Raw genomic sequence first — 18,042 nt, forward strand, 5'->3', positions numbered from 1 at the left:
AGAGCATCGTTCGGGTCCACGGATCCGGGAACGAGCGGCGCCGGATCGTCCACCCATCGGACCCGTTAAGCGCCTGATGGGTGAGCGTTGAGTTCCCCTATCAGCTTGCTTCTGCGCCAAACGAAAGAGAAATGTTGCCCACCCATCCCGAGCGTGCAATTCCTGTGTCTCGATCACGCCACCGAACAGGAAAGGAACTCCTCTCATTGGTTGACGGCCGTGGCCCCGAACGATGGAAAACCTGAAGGCGTTTAAGAAGCACAGTAATAGCGCGTGTTATGCATGTAAGAGTGGTGGAAAATGCAATTGCCAACTGGGTTTGAACTACCATGAAAGAGGCTCGTTCGCTTGCACAAAAGATCGAACCCAAAAGGACAATGATTGTGATCGAAGTATGTATGAGTCGAGGTTGCTTTTTCATATACAGCACTGATGTGGCCATTAGTCAACTCACTGCAAAAGGACGATCAAGATTGTTGCATAGATTTGAATGGCTAAGATTGCTACTGTCTACGGACAGTGGAGGAATTCCTCCATCTACTTCTATTTTCCATTTTGACAGTAAATGATCTTGGTGAGCCTCATGTACACTGCCTGCTCATCTTAACAGCAATCCATTTCTGTAGCACCAAAAAACAAACTGTGGATCTTATTGTAGTCGGTAGTAGATTATATTTTACACAAAGTCAGATGTGCCATTGATTAGCTAAGCTATTCCACGTTTTTAACAGTAACACATACAGGATAACGCAGATTCGTATATGGCAACAACATTCATCAAATTTCTTATACCTATCCTTCGGTTTGCAAATGTGCAGACACCCAACTATCCTCCATGATTTGGTGATAGAAGCAGATCTTTCCACTAACAAGTTCCAGCATGAATCAAAACCCGAATCTTGTTTGCTTGCACAAGTTGCTAGACGGCTACCTGCGAAAAGCAAATGATCAAAATTTATTGAAACAGGAAAATTGGATACTTGAAACGGACAAAAGAAAAAAGCATTCACTGACGTTGTATATCTGATAGAAATATGAAACACTCATTCAAACGCAAGGCGCTGTGTTCCAACCAATGAGGCGTATTGACCTTTCTTTGCCAACAACTCAAGGTGGGTTCCTAGTTCTGCTATCCTACCGCCTGAGCAAAGAGCAATTTGATTTGCATTTTGTACAGTACTTAATCTATGGGCAATCACCAAGGATGTCCTTCCTTTCATCAAGTGATCGAGAGCCTGCTGCACTAGGGACTCACTAGTTGCATCCAGAGCACTGGTGGCCTGTTCAGAAAAGCATAGTACAATAAAAGGTGCAAGAGCCACAAATAGAATTTTGTGATCAAGGCAGAACAATTTACCTCATCAAGTATTAAAATTGGAGCATTCTTAAGAAGAGCTCGTGCTATAGCAATCCTCTGAAAAGTGAAAAGAAAAATTAACCCTGAAGACGTCTGATCTTTGTTGTGTAAATTATGACCATTACCTGTCTCTGTCCACCACTTAATAGGCTTCCACGTTCACCAACTAGTGTGTCATAACCCTACATCAAATATTATTGTTACTGAATATAGAACAATGAAATCAATCAGCATATCAAAGAAACATAAAAGTACAGACCTGAGGAAGTGAGATTATGAATTCATGAGCATTGGCAGCTTTAGCTGCCTTAATTATATCATCCTTGGAGACAGTCTCATCAGGAAGCCCATATGCAATATTTTCTCCAATTGATACTGAAAATAGAACTGGTTCCTGAAATAGCTATTTGTCAGATAATGTATAAATGAGCCATTTAAGAAAGCAAATGCTCAACAGGTCCTACCACAAACATTGGCGATTCAAGCTGGCTTAAGTTCAACAGTACTTAAGCAGGATAATCACATATAGAGATGCGTGTACATTGAGCATAGCTTTAAACATGTATGCGAAAAGGTACCTGATTCACTAGAGACACAACCCGGGCCCATTCCCTCCTATCAAAAGTTCTGATATCTTCTCCTGCTACAGTGATCCGACCCCTCGTTGGCTGGACAGAAAAACAACCATCCTTACCACTTTTTTCCACATGAAACAAATCGACCCTAAATAATTTCAATAACCAAGATGATATTTACCTCATAAAAGCGTGCCAGAAGTTGTACTATCGTACTTTTTCCAGCACCACTGGGTCCCACTAGTGCTGTTATCTTTCCACATTCGAGGGTCAGATTCAGACCACTCAAGACCTCCACATCAGACCTTAAAGGATAAGAGAAGTATATATCTGCCCTTATAGAGACAATGTAAGTTGGCAAGCAAAATATACTAATAATATAGACCAAACTAAATTGGTGAGAGTTCAATGTTTGATTCAAATGAACATAAAGCCAATAGGAAAAGAAATTTGAACTCATGCACATGAAATTGTGGCATTAGCAAATAGTTATATGAGGAATTAAGTGTATAACAAAATAACAAAAAAAATCCTTATGTTAAAATGCAATGGACGTAGCTTGGAAAACTGAGAACATGAGGCAACTGCCTTATAGGAGAAGGTCAAATAACTATGGTCTTATATCAGCATATTGAGAGGCTGTTTTCCAAAGAAGTTTCAACCCATGACAACTAGGTCACAGTGCAGAAATCTTATCATTGCAAAGGCCACCCTCTTAAGGTCCCCTTACATTCAACACATGAAATGACAACTTGATGGATAAACCCAAGACTATTTGTTGTTTTCATTGCATGCCAGATAAAGAAAGCAAATGAAGAGTGTTCAAAAGGATTCATTTTGTGGAATCAGAAAGAATCTACATGGAAAGTTGACCAGCATGTCTCTTTTTGAAATCTTTACATATCTGACTCAACTTGGGTTTTTGGATGAAATATGACCTTGTCACTCTAGAACGGCAAGTCACTTATATATAAACACAAGCGTAAAGACTAATAAAGAGTTATGAAGCCCTCGGACAAAGAAAATACAGAACTGTAAAGTTAACCAAAACTATACCAATTATAGAAATATTTGAACACAATCATGTAAAAACAATCCAATAAGCAAATGTATTTGAACACATATCCGTCAGCCAAATGAAACTTTTCAAGAAATATTTTTAATTAAATGTACAATGTTCATGACATTGAAGGTTTAACATGTTTGCAGCCTAATTGATTGAGCATTAGAAATAGTACAGAAAGATATGCAAAATCCTAGTTATGTAACTAAAAACAGAAACCATTTTACTAACATATAATAATGACAAAATATCCAAATGAAGAAAACTTTTAATACGTTCTTGCATTTTCAAAAAAGTACAAAAATGCAACTCTGATGGTTATATATAAGCATGTCCAAACAAAAGAAAACTATTCTTTTTTTTAATTGCAGAAAATTTTGATTCATACCTTCTAATGATATTTCGAGTCATTCTAAACAAAGATGAAGACGTAGTTTATACATTGATACATGCAGGACAGATTGACATTTATCAGGCGGTCCAGGAAGCAAATAACTAGCAATCCAAAATACAAATCAGCTTTGGTTAATTTGGACCATATAAGTGCAGTTCTACAATATACACATGCTGAGGTGCCAAAGTATGGTTCATGTTAGTTATGTTTGATTGTTGTCTAAAATATGTGTGCCAATAAATCTGGTGATCTGCAAACATGGCAGATATGCCCATCATGAAGCATAACTCTATCGAAAGATGAAAAAAATTCAAAGTCATGTGAGGTAAAAGATATTTTGGCAGAAATTATTCTCAGAATACTAGTGAAAAAGGATACCTTCTAGACAGATGTCACCTGACCAAGCTAGATTACACCCATCACTTGCTGATCTCAGTTCTAACATGTAATGCTTGCTTTGTTTCTTCTTATGATAAACGTCTTCATGATTCAAACCAAGATTGATATCTACTTCAGTTGTTTGGAGTTCTTTCTCTAAACCATATGCAAGTGACATGTCAATTTCCGCTAGAGAAAGAATAGAATTAATTCTTTCAGCAGCAGCAAAAGTCCGGCGGAGATCACCGAGAGTGTTGACACCCCCTTGAACCTGAAATGCTTCTAATTGTCAATTAAGCACAAACATTTTATCTAAGATACCAAAAAGGCATAAAAAGAAGTAACTCACCGCAAAAGTTAGCGTGAAAGTGTAACCAATAAAAGAAACCATAGTTCCAACAGACAGTTCACCCTGAAATTGGACAACTAAGTGAGAGAATAGCATGGGAGAGACGTCATAGAAACTTTATTTCATCCAACCAATTTAAGCTTCTACCTAACACAATTGCAACTAAAGAAAAAGGCAAAAGTTGGTTGTAAATTCCATTAGAAGAATTTTCTGTAGAACTGTAAATCCTATTATTGTATTCTTACGCAATTGGTTCATGATTTCTTCTTCAACAAGCAATTACTGTAACCATATGCATGGTCTTACCCAAAACCAGTAGCACATATCTCCCTCTTACAAAGATGATGAACTCGACACTACCAACTAACATCATGGGAAAGAGTCCTGACAACATCACTGACAGGATGGTGCAAGTCTCACTGCCTTCATGCAAAGGAAACTAATGTTGCCTGCCTCAGGAGATCAGGAAAGACAGGTAAGCTCCACCTGGTCAACTAGCTGATGATGGTGAAATGCAAAAAGGTGCTGAAGAACCAAAACCAAAAGAGGGCTGTCTGGGAATTGGTGATAAGACACGATTAAGAGCAACTTGAATGGAAAATTTAGCAAAGAGACTCTAACTGCAGAAAAGAATGTGTATTAGTAAAATTTTATAACTATTGACTAAACAAGGACTTATCTTGAAAGATTTTTTGTTTCTTAAGTCACAATCTTGGACAAACTCATGCAAGGAATATTAATTATGAGACCATGGTGATTCTTACCGCCTTGACTTTGCTTCCACCAAGACAATAAAGTGCCATCAGAGAAATGTAGACTACTGTCCTTGTCAAGGACTCATTTGCAGACTTCAAAGTACCAAGTTTTATGCCATTGTTCTGGTAAGCAAGTACCTAACAAAATTATAAAATAATTAATAAAAATAAGAACTCAGCAAATCTAGGGGTTAGTCAGAGATCACAAGAAAGAAGTGAGAATAAAAGCAAAATCAAAACATATTGCAAAATTTAGATAATTAAAACCTTTTACAAGTTATTTTCAGTGACATTTGCAAAAACCAAGAAGTTAGTCAGACTATGAGCCTGCAGTCATCAAGGGTTGCATAGTCAAAATGACAAATGTTGGTGAGCAAAAATCTCTGACATGCCATATCAGAACCTTGTCTGCAAATTTAAAAAGCTCTACTCAGAAAACCGCTAATAATTCGAATTTATTAAATAGGTTTCTACCGTGAAGTCAACATAATTTACAAAATCCAAATTTATATATTTTGTTAGGCCCAGGAATTGTAGGACAGTAGGAGATATCCCTCTTTACTCATGGGGTTCCAAAATTGAAATCATATTGGACCCTCAATAAAAGTTGTTTGGATGCATCATTTCTTGAATTATGGCTAATCTATCTTGTTACGGAGAAGTAACACTGTCATAAAATTATAGAACCCTTGAGACAAATTTTCAACCATGCACCAAATACCAATCCATTGTCAACTTGGTGCAACCGTTAAAAGACACATTAGGCAAAGAGAACATTTTTAAATTTACTAGCAGACACTAAGGATGATAAACCAACTCATTAAAATTGCATAGGCCATGAGTGTTCCATGTTTGAAATGTTCCAGAATGTGCAATATAATCTACTGGTAATATTTTCTAGCATTTCTTTTAACAACAAATTTTCTGATGTTGTATCTTCAAACAGTCAAACCTTACCAAATTTCTGAAGATGGAGAACTGTCGCTTCTCACCAGCAAAAGATCTAACCTATATGAAGAAAAAAAAGCTAAGAGTTATTCTTCTGAAAGTAGAACGATGGATATATCTTTGATAATTAAATAGATATTTCTGAATAAATTAGCATAATTTTAAGAAACAATATTGAACAGGAGATAAAATAAGATATATGCAAAATAATCTTGAAACTTACAGTACGAATTGCAGAAAATGTTTCAGTTGCACAGTCTGATATGCTCGCTTGCACCATTCCATGAGATATGAAGACAGGAACAGTTGACCGCTTAAACACAGCTGAGCATGTGCCAATCAGGGACATAAATACACCATTTAAATGTTACAATAACTATCATATATATGAGGCAAAGTCTCAAATACAGTGCATCACTTTGAAAAAGGGCACATAAGAAAGGTGATCTATGATTGTAATAAACAAAATACAAAAGATTTTGTTCCACAAAAGTCAATATTTATGTCTCACATGAGAGGCTTATGCAGAATAAAATGACTACTCATGCTGCCAAAGGATAAAAAGGAACTACGTACTTTCTTTATTTTTAATGTGGTGTTACACTTGAATTGGTCTATAGTAAATGCTAGACCTCACACGTTTATAAGATTCAAAAGTTATGGGCTGATGCTGTAAATCCTGAAAAATTAGGTCATCCATTCTGATGCACCAAGATCAACCTAAAATGGGAGGAATTGCCTGAATCAATCAATTTTTGTTTAGACAAATATTATGTCGTTCTCATTGAATAAAGTCAGATCAGTGACAGTCAGATGACTGTAATTAAGCAAAACATGTAAAAAGCTTAAGATCAGGAACCTGAGAGATCAGTTGACCAATTTTTCTGTTCCTTGTCAGGGGATATCCACGACATCAAAACATATGAAGAAAAGAAATAGTAGGTTTGACTTTAAGGCATCTCTTTGATAGTATCAAGTGATTTCATGGGTTTTGTGCTCTTCTTTACTAGTACCAAAAATGCTGAAAAATCAGGCCATACATCATGATAAATAGGTTTGACCTCAAGGCATATCTTTGCTAGTAACAAGGGCTACTTGCATGAAGGTCTTATGTTCCTTCTCTTCGCTGATATGAAAATGTTGAAAATCAGGTCATACATCCTGATAATACATGAAGATGTATAATCAGGTTAATCAAACAATCAGCTACTAAGGTAATCACTAAAGTTATGTGACTTGAGATTAAAAACGAATCCTCAACATTTGTATAGAGTGGAAATTTTAACCTAAACTTTCAACTGTAAAATCTAAAAAATATTGAGCAAATGCAAAATTTTGGGTAAATTATGTTTTGTTTTTTCACATGAATTATAGATCCATGAAATTACCATTATCTACACCATAGAGACTAAGGCTATAATTTGGATAGTTCAATAGAAGCAACAAAAGGCAATATTCACTACAAATATAAATCCATATTGTATTAATTGTAAGCACAGATCTTCAATAAAAAAAGGATTGTAGTCGTGGGTGCTACTAATGTGCTAGTCCTTCAGTGTACCGATACATATTGATTGGTGCAGTACAGGATGGACCCTATGTGACTAGTACAAGCAATAAAGTTACCAATGGTGTTCTTCGACATGGGTACAGTAAGGACCATACACCTCAAGATTAATTCCTTGAGCAATACATTACTTACCTACTAAAACAGATATAACCACCATCAGCAACGCTAAGATAGGAGCCAACTGTGTCGAGAGTGTGAAAAGTATGCATATCGTACCAACAACCTGCAAGACACAAAATGAAACAAATGAGAAGCTCAAGTATATATTAAAGTATCAGAATGATGACATAGACATGTTAAAGAGAGACAAGAAATTATCTATTGGAAAAACTTATGACCAAAAGAAAGATGAAGGGTTAAGTGCAATGATTGTTAATTTTCAGAAAACTAAAAGTAATAAACATGTACTAATCAAAGATCAAGCTAATATTGTCATCAGAGTAAAATGTAGCTTTCCTCAGAGAGTGCTCTCAGCCCACGATCTCTTGAAATATTCTCATTGACAATATCCTTTAAAGAACCCAAGTCAGATGTCAACAACCCAGTCAATTCACCAACCTGCCCAAGAATACAATCACACATTTTGCTACAAGCAGAAAACCTACTGGGATGAAATGGCTATGCAAGAAATGGAAAACTATCAGACAGTCACAGTGTATACATGAAAACAAGTCAAAACTATGAACTCAGAATAGCGGATATAGAAACTAAATTGACATAAATGCATTTAATAAACAACTTAGTTCAGTTTTAAAGGCAAATATTATGTTATTAAGAAATGCAGTTAGAGGCATTTATGATATGATTCTTCAGAAAGAATGTATTACAAGGAATGCAAAATGAATAGGAATAGTAGTATATATAGCCACATTGTGGATACCTAGAAAAGAAACTGCTGTTAGTCTAGCAAACAGAATTATGAAATAATACCTTATGACGGTCAAAAAACTCCACCTGCAAAAAGAAAAAAGCCACAGAAGAATTACAAAAACTTCACACTGAGTGACAATTCAAAACAATAAACTTAGACATGATAAGACACAGAAGAAATGTGGAATGAACAGGAATGTAGTGAATTAGAACAATTTAAATGTATAGCTGTGTTGCCATTTGGTGTCATAAAGAATTATATTGTTGCACTTAAATCTTCCAACATAATTGCATTTACCAAAAAAGCTTTATCAAAAATGGAATTTATCATTAAATAAATCATAAGAGTCAGAATCAAAATGTTTTTACTTGATAAACTTAAATAATCATGGAACTCTGCTTGGTGGTGGACGGTTAAGCTGATTTAGGCATGGTCTTACCATAAGATCAATCTCTACAGTAGCCAATTTTCTGTCCAAAATACATTAAATTATGCAGATTATTAACTATACTAAATTCATGAGTTTGCAATTCAAGAATCCAGATGAACCTTATATCCTTGGAAATATGGATTTGTGAGCAGAAAACAGTGGTTAGTAAATAAGGCTCCTGCCAATAGAGTGTCTGAGGACGTCAATGTATTTGGTCACCCAGATCGCAAATGAATAACCTTCTTGTCATTCCAAGGCACAATCATGTTTTAATACAAATTAATAGCTTAATTGGTTGGCCACACACGGAAAGGCATTATGTAACTCAAATGTTAGTTTTGAGTCTTTTGACCAACCTGCTAGTATTTGACTGATAACACAAGAAAACACAAATCTAATATGAAAAAGTAGGCATTTTCCCTCTAGTTTCCTTCTCTTCTCCTTTATCAGTGTCTTCGGTACCTCTTTTTCCTTCTCTGCTGTAAGAGCTCTCATGTTTACTTATACAAGAAGTAGAAATGGAATATGTTGCCAGCACAAGGACATGATTATAAAAAATCTGAGCACGTCCGGTTGCAAATAAAGATGAATAAAGATATTGAACCTTTTGAATCAATATCTGTCTAAATATCTGGCCTCTTAGATTTGCCATCACAGACTCCCATATAATGGTCATGTTGGTGACGAAGATTATAGTAAAGATGGGTTCCAAAGAATACAAAAAGGCAATCTGAGATAGAAGTCTCCATAAAGGCTCAGAAACTGTCCCTGTAAGTGTCTGAAAGAACTTCCCTGTTACAATTTGACGTGAAGATCAGAGCAAAAACATGAAAAGAATAGCTGACAATCAAAAACATAATAGAAAATAATCCCACAACTTATCTAAGAATCACTCACCTTAGAAATTGAGTTGATCAATTTTCAATGACTTCTTAATGAAAAGAAAAGAATTTTGTGCTTATTGAATATTTTACAATTACAAGTCAAATGTTAATTCATTACTCTAATAATTTTACCAATAGCTAATGTGTAAATTAATTCATAAAGTAAAAAATTATTGGTTTATAAATGACAAAGCATCAGAGAGTGGGTCCAGCTTATTGGAAGATAACCTAGTGTCAGATCACACTATCATTGTCCAAATGATCATTTGATATTTAGAAGTTTGCATGTATTAAAAAACTCTGCTTGTGTCAAATGATATCCCTAATTCCAACAGCAAAGCAAATTGGCAAGGGTTGGGTCGATATTCAGTCCACATAGGCACAGTATGCAACAATTAAAACATATAACTTTCCCTTTCCACTTGGAAGGTAGTCAGATATTTAAGTTCAATCATCTAAATGAACATTTTCATCAAAAGGCACAAAATAAAGAACCACAGAGAACTAAGTGCAGTACCCATAGAAAAAGTCTCAATAGATCAACTAAATGGTGTTGGCATATAATATTACATCTGTGTAAATGCACACAGCATTGAGCTTGGATACTCTTGATGGTATGCAAACCTTGATACTTCCTGTTAGGTACTTTTTGCATGTTATAGCTTACGCATATGTAGTTAACCCACATCCTACCTCATAATTTTGAGCACAGATGATCATATTTTGAAATCAATTAAGCGGCAGCAACTTATAGATTAGTAAGCAGCAAGGCGCTTTGAGGGGAGGACAATACTGAGCAAGTTTCATGTTAGCTTATTCTTCTTTTAGTGATTTATATTGCAGCAAATGCAATAACGATATGGTGCATTTTGTAAGTTTGGACATCAAGAATAATAACCAAAATGCAGAAAAATAGGGACGAATAATAATAATAATCATAATTGCAGTCATACTTAGTTCAATGGCCCAATAAATTTATTTATCATTGTAGTCATAACCAATTTGTTCTTATCTTTTTTTCTTTCTTCCCTTTCAGCTAGAAGCCATCAATCACTCACAAAATTTTGTACTTTTCTACGATACTACCAATTGATATGATGACATACATTAAGAAAACTGAACCACAAAGATCAACTTTGGCAGGATTCCTCTGACAAGGAAACAAAGAACGGGGGGCGTTTGGATTGGCCATTGCAGATTGGCATCTTACGTCGGTAGGATGTATGCCTTATCCGATTAGGAGAGCACAATCTTTGACTATCTCTTTGCTAACCCTAACTAACATATATGAAACGACAAATATAATCAACAAAGTGTCATTACATGAAACGTATCGTAACACCGTCGGCGGTAACTTATACTATAATTTAATCCAAAATACATAGATGGGAGATCAATCGTCAGAGGCGCAATAGAGAACCTTTTGTCTTGAAGAGGGGGGATACGAATCGTTACCAGAGAAGATAGGCATCGCGAGGGTACAAGAAGTGCATCCAACTAGAGAGGCGAGCGAGACGGCCATCCGAATCTTGTGACGGGAGAGGAGAGACCAGATGACGCTCCAGCTAATGGCAACAGGCGGCAGGGACAAGACGTCCGCCGCGGGACTTTCATCCTTGGCGACGGGATCGGGGTCGGCTGCAGGGGCGGAGACATAGGCGGCACGAGCATGGCCTCCGCTCCTCCTCCTCCGCACGCCGGTGACGTGCGAGGGAGGGTTTCGAGCCGTCCGATGCGGGCGACGGACGAGGAGCGCGGCGGGGCATCGGCCGGAGATGGAGGAGGAGGTGAGCATCCGACTAGGGAATGGGAAGGGAGAGAAGAGGGATTGAAGAAGAGAGGTGGAGGCGGCGGCCATTGGAGAGGAGAGGAGAGTAGAGAGAGCAGGGACGGCGGCGTGGGCTTCTCCGCTGCTGTCTGCGTGTGTGTGGTTCTTGAGACTTCGGGGGGCTAATTACATAATTTTCTGCGAGCGCGTGGTTCGGGTTAATTACATTTTTTTTCCTGTACTTAAATCTTTTAGCATCGCGGTTCTTTTTTATTATTATTACATTAGAAATCATCTACTGCTACCCTTTTTTTATATTATTTGAAATAAGAGACATCATTTGGCAAATACAAAAAAAAATAGGAAGAATAAAAAAAAAAGACTTGTTCAGATAAATTACCCCCATTTATAACCGGAAACGTCGCCCCTCCAACCGGAGTCGATGGCCGGACCGTGAATTGTCCATACGCAACATTTTTACGCGTAGTATTGCACGAGAGAATGGACGGGCCATCCGACGCCTTACTCAGCGCGTAACAAATTCCACACGCGAATTCTGGCGCCAATTCCTACTCCAATTTGGGGACGCTTCTTTTCGATGGTGTTGCGCTTCTCTCCATCCCGAAATCCCTCCTAATAAAACACAGATTTCGCCCTCTCGTCCTCTCATTACTTTAGGCTATTGGGAAGGAGATGTGCGCGACTGGGCAGGGAGACGACGTCGAGCCTCCACTTGGGTTCGAGTAGGGTACGCATATCCGAATTTAGATTTTGGTATGCTTTTTCTTCTTTTACTTTTCGTTGCTTGTGCGTGTGGGAGTTGCCTTCGTTCTGAGAATGATGGATCGTCATTGGCCTTTTCTGGTTGTGGCATTTCGATGCGCCATTGGAGCCATTGATGCCAGGGTTCGCCCGACGGCGATTTCTATTACCAGATAAATATCGAATCGCGTTCTTAGGGGTTAAATCTAGGGTTTCAATGGCTTCAGATTCCAGTTACACGTTTCCTTCCTTTACAAAGGGGTTGGTCTTGTCGATTACATAGTAATCGCATCTAAATTGAAGTGAACTGAAAGGAAAGTTTTTTGTTTTTCTGACATTAGGCTCTTCGTCCATGTCCATCTTGGATCCAGCCTTCATGGCATGCTCTTATAACCCTTCTACCTCTGCTGCAACCTGCTTTATTACTGACTTCGGTTCATGCATCACCATGTCACTTGTCGTTTTCATTTGGAATGAAAATGAGTTGATTGTCGCATTTAATAATTGAGTAATGCAGTCACATCCTGAGCGGAAAAGATACCACAACACAAGAACAAGATGCTGTTGGACTAATAGACCTTCATGGATTTGCACTCGAAATTACAACAATAAATAGTTTCATCACAGACCAATACACCAAAAGAGCCCCCTAACTTCTTGGTGGTTATGGGTATGGAACACAAGTAAATCCAGGTGTACTTAGAGGTCACTGGCTTGTGTCACATGATATGGGCCACCAAAAGAGCTCACTGGCTTGTGTCACATAATATGGGCCTTTGCGGAATGCCTGACACTAGCATTCCATGGTAACCGGTATCTTTTTCTTTCGAATATTAATTACTGTAAGAAACGATTACACAATTATAACCATTGCCTCTGGCATCAGAGGCAATCAAAACAGAGAAATCTAGGGACCAAGCATCTTTCCAAAATTCTTCCACCCTATTGGTCCTAGCAAATATATATATATATATATATATATATATATATATATATATATATATATATATATATATATATATCATCATCATCAAGAGTAATTTTCTCAGCGAGTATAGACTCAAAGAGTTACGGACAGAAAATTAAAGATGAATTATTTATGGCTTTGTGTGGCTGCTCTCAGATTCTGGCTCTACCGCAGTCTTTATTGTGAAGCATCAGTTTTGGGTAAGGGTTGCAGCCCTTCTCTCGTTCCTTGGGTTATATTAGATTGCATGAGTGTCCTAAGCCATGTTAACATTAGTAAAGTTTCTGGGTGACCAAGTGTGAAAAGCAACACTTTGTAAATTTATTAAGAAAATCCATGTTAAGAAAATCTATGTACTATAAACCATGTTAAGAAAATATATCAAGAAATTTCAAGCACTAAACCATATTAAGGAAATCCTACAGAACACTTTTTGGTTTGAAGTGCTTTAGTTATCATGCAATTTTGAGTCACAGCAGTACGTTCTTTACTGGCAGGCGCGTGGAAGGGACTCCTTGGAACACAACTCCCATTGCCCAATGACGTTTGAAGTACATCGTTGTTTCGAGATGGAGTTGTTCTAAGATTCAACCACGAGCATGAGAAGAAGCAACGGATGATGGGACGCTAAGATGAATTGGAGCAGCTGGGAATACCATCAAACCTCACGGTAATTTGTGCACGATGTTTCATATATGAACCAATTTTATTGGATATTTTTACATCTCACTGGGTCTCCTTACAAGCAAGAACAATCTACCCTCGTTATTGCCACTTACACAAGAAAATAAACCAATCAATAACGAGATTTTTTTTTTCTGATTTACTAACGTGATACTAAATCCTGTACCAACTCCGCCACAGCTGACTCGAACAGGGCATTTTCCAGTTGCATCCCCAGTTCCTCCTCTACCTCGTCGAAGCATCTCCACCGTCCGTTCCCCTCCATCTCCCTCAGCGTCACCTCCCCGTGGAAGTCGTCCAGGTCTCTGCATCTCCTGCCGTCGATCCAATCTCTAGCGGTATTCAACATCTCCCGGGTCTCCCCGCGGAGCGCGCGGGGCGGTCGCATGCGGCCCCATCGCAACGGACGCTCGCGATTGGCGTAGCTGGAGCGGCACTGCCCTTGGATGAAGAAGTCCAACAGAAGCTTCTCCATGCTCCCACGTGGAGCCTCCTCGAGCGGGCTGGCCTTCAGCTCGCCGAGTAGGCCCCACGCTCTCTCCTCCTCTCCCTCACCGCCCGAGGATGCCACGTGGTCGGTGGATTCTTGGAGATCATCCTGCGACGACGACGCGGAGAGAACCCCGGGGTCCAGCTCGGCGAGCATTTCAAACCGTCTGATCCTGCGCAGCAGCTGCTCTTTGGTCCCTGCACGCATTAAGCAAATCAAACCGGTCACACAACGGGGACGTGAGACTCCTGATCTAATAAGAGCAGCAGATGGGATGAATCCCCCTTCTTTTATTCTCTTCCCTTTTACTTGGAGAGGAGGGGGGAAGTCTGCATTTATTGATTCTTCTGGTGTTTTGCGCAGGAGGGCGTTCCGGTGGAAGAAGACGAAAAGAATTAACAGCGTGGGGCCGAGCCCAACAAAAAGAATCCAAGGAGTCGAGCGTGCGTTACAAATTAGTATCTCCTCGAACCAAATTCTCATTGTCGATGCGTATTATATTTTCTTTAAATACTTGGTATGGGACCAAAGACACGTACGCTCAATGTTGGCGAGGCTGCGATGGAACGTGGTGGTGGCATCCTGTTCCTCCTCGTCATCGTGCCCGTTATCTTGTTGGTAGGGATAGTCGATGACCGAAACTGGGCTTAGCTTCTCCTCCTCGTCCTCTTCCTCGGAGTTGCAGTCGTAGGACTCCGTCTCTTTGCTATCCGATACCTATTTCCGTTCCATTCAAAATTAGAAGAACTAATAAGTCTTTTGTGAAACAGAAGAGATAATTGATTCAGTGAAGAGGAACTCATTTACTCTACCCGATAAACATAGGCAAGAAATATTTAGGATCAATCTAGTAAATTATCAAGGTATGGTCCTCGATCCAGATAATATCGAATTCCGGGTCAAATACTAGATGGATTCGACCCGATTACCCGAAGACACGTAAGGGATTAATCGATCATGGGTTGGAAAACAAGAACCCACTCGAATCACAATCCGTCCGTAGAATAGACAGCAAAGGCCACCGCCTAAACCTTCACACGCGTAGTCGAGGTCCCCAGTCTCTGTGGGACTTGCTTGTTACGGACGAAACTTTCAGACAAGAAAAGTGTGCATGACAGAACAAGAGAAGATAAGGTCTAAGAACTATACTGTGGCCTAAGAATATCCTATACTTGTGTTAGGTTGAACCTCATATTTAAAGGATATTGCTTTGGATGGATCAATCACCATCCTAACTTTCCACGATATCACGCATCATGTCATGATACATCCGAACGCGGAATATACCTAAGCAATCATTAACCTGGCTCTCCACAACACCACGCATATCGTGTTATCATTACTACAGCTATTAGCTACTTTCACTTTTTAATGTTTATAATGTTGATCTAACGTCCACCCCATTCCCTACTTTACTTCCTCGAGGGTCGTACAAATTGGAAGTATCCAATTGTTACTAGTATTGCAAAGTATTAGAATCCTCCCTCTCTATGTGATGATTGTCGAACAAGTTAACAGTGACAAGTAACAGAAGACAAGTACAAACCCATCCACCAAAAGATTTGGGGAGGGCCATCTACAGATATAGCATTAAATGGCTGGAGCTGAGCGTCCCTAATCATAAAACTTGGGGGCCCAAAATAATTGAGGTACCAATTAATAAACAAGTTAATTGAGTAAAATAAACCCTCACCTTCGCCGGTCGGCTGGCGATGGCTTCACCCTCCGATTTCTCATCGTCGGCCTTCTTCTCCGACTTGTCATTAAGGTTTGGGCCACGTGACGGTGATTCTTTTCTCCTCCCACCCGCGGAGGCAGCGTTCTCGTCCAGGCTCTCCGAGCTCGCCATGGACGCGGGGAGGAGGTCGGAGACTGTGCCGCAGGACTCCGTCTCCGACCAACTGCTGAGACTACTAGCAACGGGGGAGGGGAATCGGAGAGACTTCCACCCTTCTCCGTTCTCGTCGAACGATCGGTGCCGTACGATGTCTCTGACCTTGGCCCTGCTGTCCACCGCCGCCTGCTGGTCTGCCTTCTTTTCTTTCTTCTTCCACAAGCTTCCCCTGAGCCGCCTCGATATGCTTCTGGAAAGAGATCCGTCATGCCCCGGTAGGCACCTACCGTCGGAGGAGGAAAAAGGCAGGAGCTTGACGGCATTGATCGCGGCGCAGAACTTCGACCGGGTATTTTTATTAGATTGCGCTGTGTGGACCAGCCTCGCCGCGCCGCTACGGAGCTCCGCGTCGAGTAGGCACCGGATGGTGGGGACACCGGCGAGACCGGAGGAGGCAACGGATTCCGAATCGTCGTCGTCGTCGTCGAGCTCGAGGTAATCCTTGAGCATGAGCGGCTTCCTAACCATCATCATCATCATCACCGGATGTTTCAAGGGATTGTATTAGGACCGGAAGAGGCAATTAACAGGCCGGAATGGCAGCTTTGGAGGCGGCGATAAGCAAAAAGGAAGACATGGGAGATAGAGGGAGTAGAAAACCATTCGATACTATATCGTCATACTTGCAAGTGGAGAGAAGAGAGAACGAGCGGAAAGAGATCATAGCAGAGGAAGAAGAGGTGGCTCGGCAGGCTCTGCACGCATGGATACTCGGCTCCTTGTGGTGGAGGAATCTCTTTAACCCTTTCGATGTTCTATTTTCTTTATTTATTTATTCTTCTTTTCTCGTCCACTAGCAATAACTTTTCTTACCCGCCGACGAGCCTACCCGGTTCACTTACGGGTTAGAGAAACCAAGTAGGCTGCGACGTGAGAACGAGTAATATTTGTGGTCTTTGTCCGTTGGTAGGGGCCACCACGTGGTGAGTATGAGAATGACGTCCTCGACACAACGAGAAAACGTATATATAAATTCATGGACCTTGTCCTCATGTCCTTCACTGTCGGTCATCTTTTTTGTTTTTTAATCCTCGGCCAATCTTAATATATTAAAAAAGGATTTTTTTTATGTATTTGTTTCTTTTATAACTGTAGTTCTTATACCACTGATATCATTATACTGTTTCCCTTTGGCTTATTTTATATCTAGTCCAATAAAAAGATCTTGTGAAATCGACCGGTCATTATTATGAGATGATCATGTGGAGTAGCAGTAAATTTCAACTGTATGAAACCCAAACATTAAAGTCTTGCTCATCACCTACATAGAGATAAAGAGGTTGGTATTGTAGAATGGTTTCATATAGTCAATAGGGTGGGACGAGTCAGGGACACGGGAGAGAGCGATGGGACGCAGGGGGGCTTGCGCGTGTGGGTTGATGGCGATCCCTCGTCGGAATTAATGGTTGGCTTTGCTGCCCGTGACTTCATGTGCCGTTCTAAGGCGCCTCCTTTTCGGACGGACCTCGGTCCCCCACCTGCAGTGATGAAGACGCACATCTCCCTTTTTTCTGCAGTGAACACAGCAACATTGATTAAGAGAAACTTTTAATCATTCATGGGTTTTCATTTGATTAGAATTGAGCCCGGCCAAGTAAGTAATCACACAAAGCCGAACATATGGCTCTCTTCTTTTTCTTTCTTATTAACTTTTGCCTATTTTTAGTTGAAATGGTTCAAGTTTGAACGATTTCACAGCATGAAACACGTTGACGGGGAGAAGCCTGCTGTTTCACCTCGACGTACGTCTGAGTGTTACTTATTCGGCCTCGTGCGGATCGCGAAGATACGCCGCTGTCGGGACACGCATGGCACGAACGCTCTGCCTGTCTTGGACGCATTTGGGTCGGAATGTTTGTACATGGTCAGAGTTAGAAACATTTGGGAGCAGCTGCATGTTACG

At 39.9% G+C, this 18,042-nt stretch overlaps 2 protein-coding genes and 1 long non-coding RNA gene across 6 annotated transcripts; 1 reads left to right on the forward strand and 2 right to left on the reverse strand.

Moving 5' to 3' along the window:
• Positions 1–617: 617 nt before the first annotated feature.
• LOC135610244 (ABC transporter B family member 28-like) lies at positions 618–11,886 on the reverse strand. Of its 4 annotated transcripts, none has more exons than XM_065104513.1 (17): positions 11,743–11,886; positions 9,295–9,482; positions 8,320–8,343; positions 7,845–7,947; positions 7,522–7,611; positions 6,043–6,143; positions 5,829–5,879; positions 4,881–5,009; positions 4,117–4,179; positions 3,768–4,038; positions 2,114–2,262; positions 1,936–2,025; positions 1,617–1,751; positions 1,483–1,539; positions 1,358–1,414; positions 1,015–1,280; positions 618–931 (listed from the first exon to the last, which is right to left on the reverse strand). In XM_065104513.1, exons 2-16 carry the CDS (start codon positions 9,364–9,366, stop codon positions 1,044–1,046), a joined length of 1,629 nt encoding a protein of 542 aa, XP_064960585.1. In that variant the 5' UTR covers positions 9,367–9,482; positions 11,743–11,886; the 3' UTR covers positions 618–931; positions 1,015–1,043. The 4 variants fall into 4 exon arrangements, with proteins under 4 accessions (XP_064960585.1, XP_064960583.1, XP_064960582.1 ...); XM_065104511.1 differs by lacking the exon at positions 11,743–11,886 and adding an exon at positions 11,030–11,569 and having other exon boundaries at positions 618–927; XM_065104510.1 differs by lacking the exon at positions 11,743–11,886 and adding an exon at positions 11,030–11,567.
• Positions 11,887–11,954: 68 nt separating this feature from the next.
• LOC135610247 (uncharacterized) lies at positions 11,955–14,041 on the forward strand. Its single transcript, XR_010486082.1, has 2 exons — positions 11,955–12,090; positions 13,569–14,041. It is a non-coding gene; the product is annotated as an uncharacterized LOC135610247 (long non-coding RNA).
• On the reverse strand, positions 13,737–16,871 carry LOC135610245 (uncharacterized). The gene is made up of 3 exons (XM_065104514.1): positions 15,939–16,871; positions 14,785–14,962; positions 13,737–14,442 (listed from the first exon to the last, which is right to left on the reverse strand). Exons 1-3 carry the CDS (start codon positions 16,617–16,619, stop codon positions 13,898–13,900), a joined length of 1,404 nt encoding a protein of 467 aa, XP_064960586.1. The 5' UTR covers positions 16,620–16,871; the 3' UTR covers positions 13,737–13,897.
• Between the last annotated feature and the right edge of the window lie 1,171 nt (positions 16,872–18,042).

This window comes from Musa acuminata, chromosome BXJ2-4 (assembly GCF_036884655.1).
Source record: "Musa acuminata AAA Group cultivar baxijiao chromosome BXJ2-4, Cavendish_Baxijiao_AAA, whole genome shotgun sequence".
Lineage (NCBI taxonomy): Eukaryota > Viridiplantae > Streptophyta > Magnoliopsida > Zingiberales > Musaceae > Musa > Musa acuminata.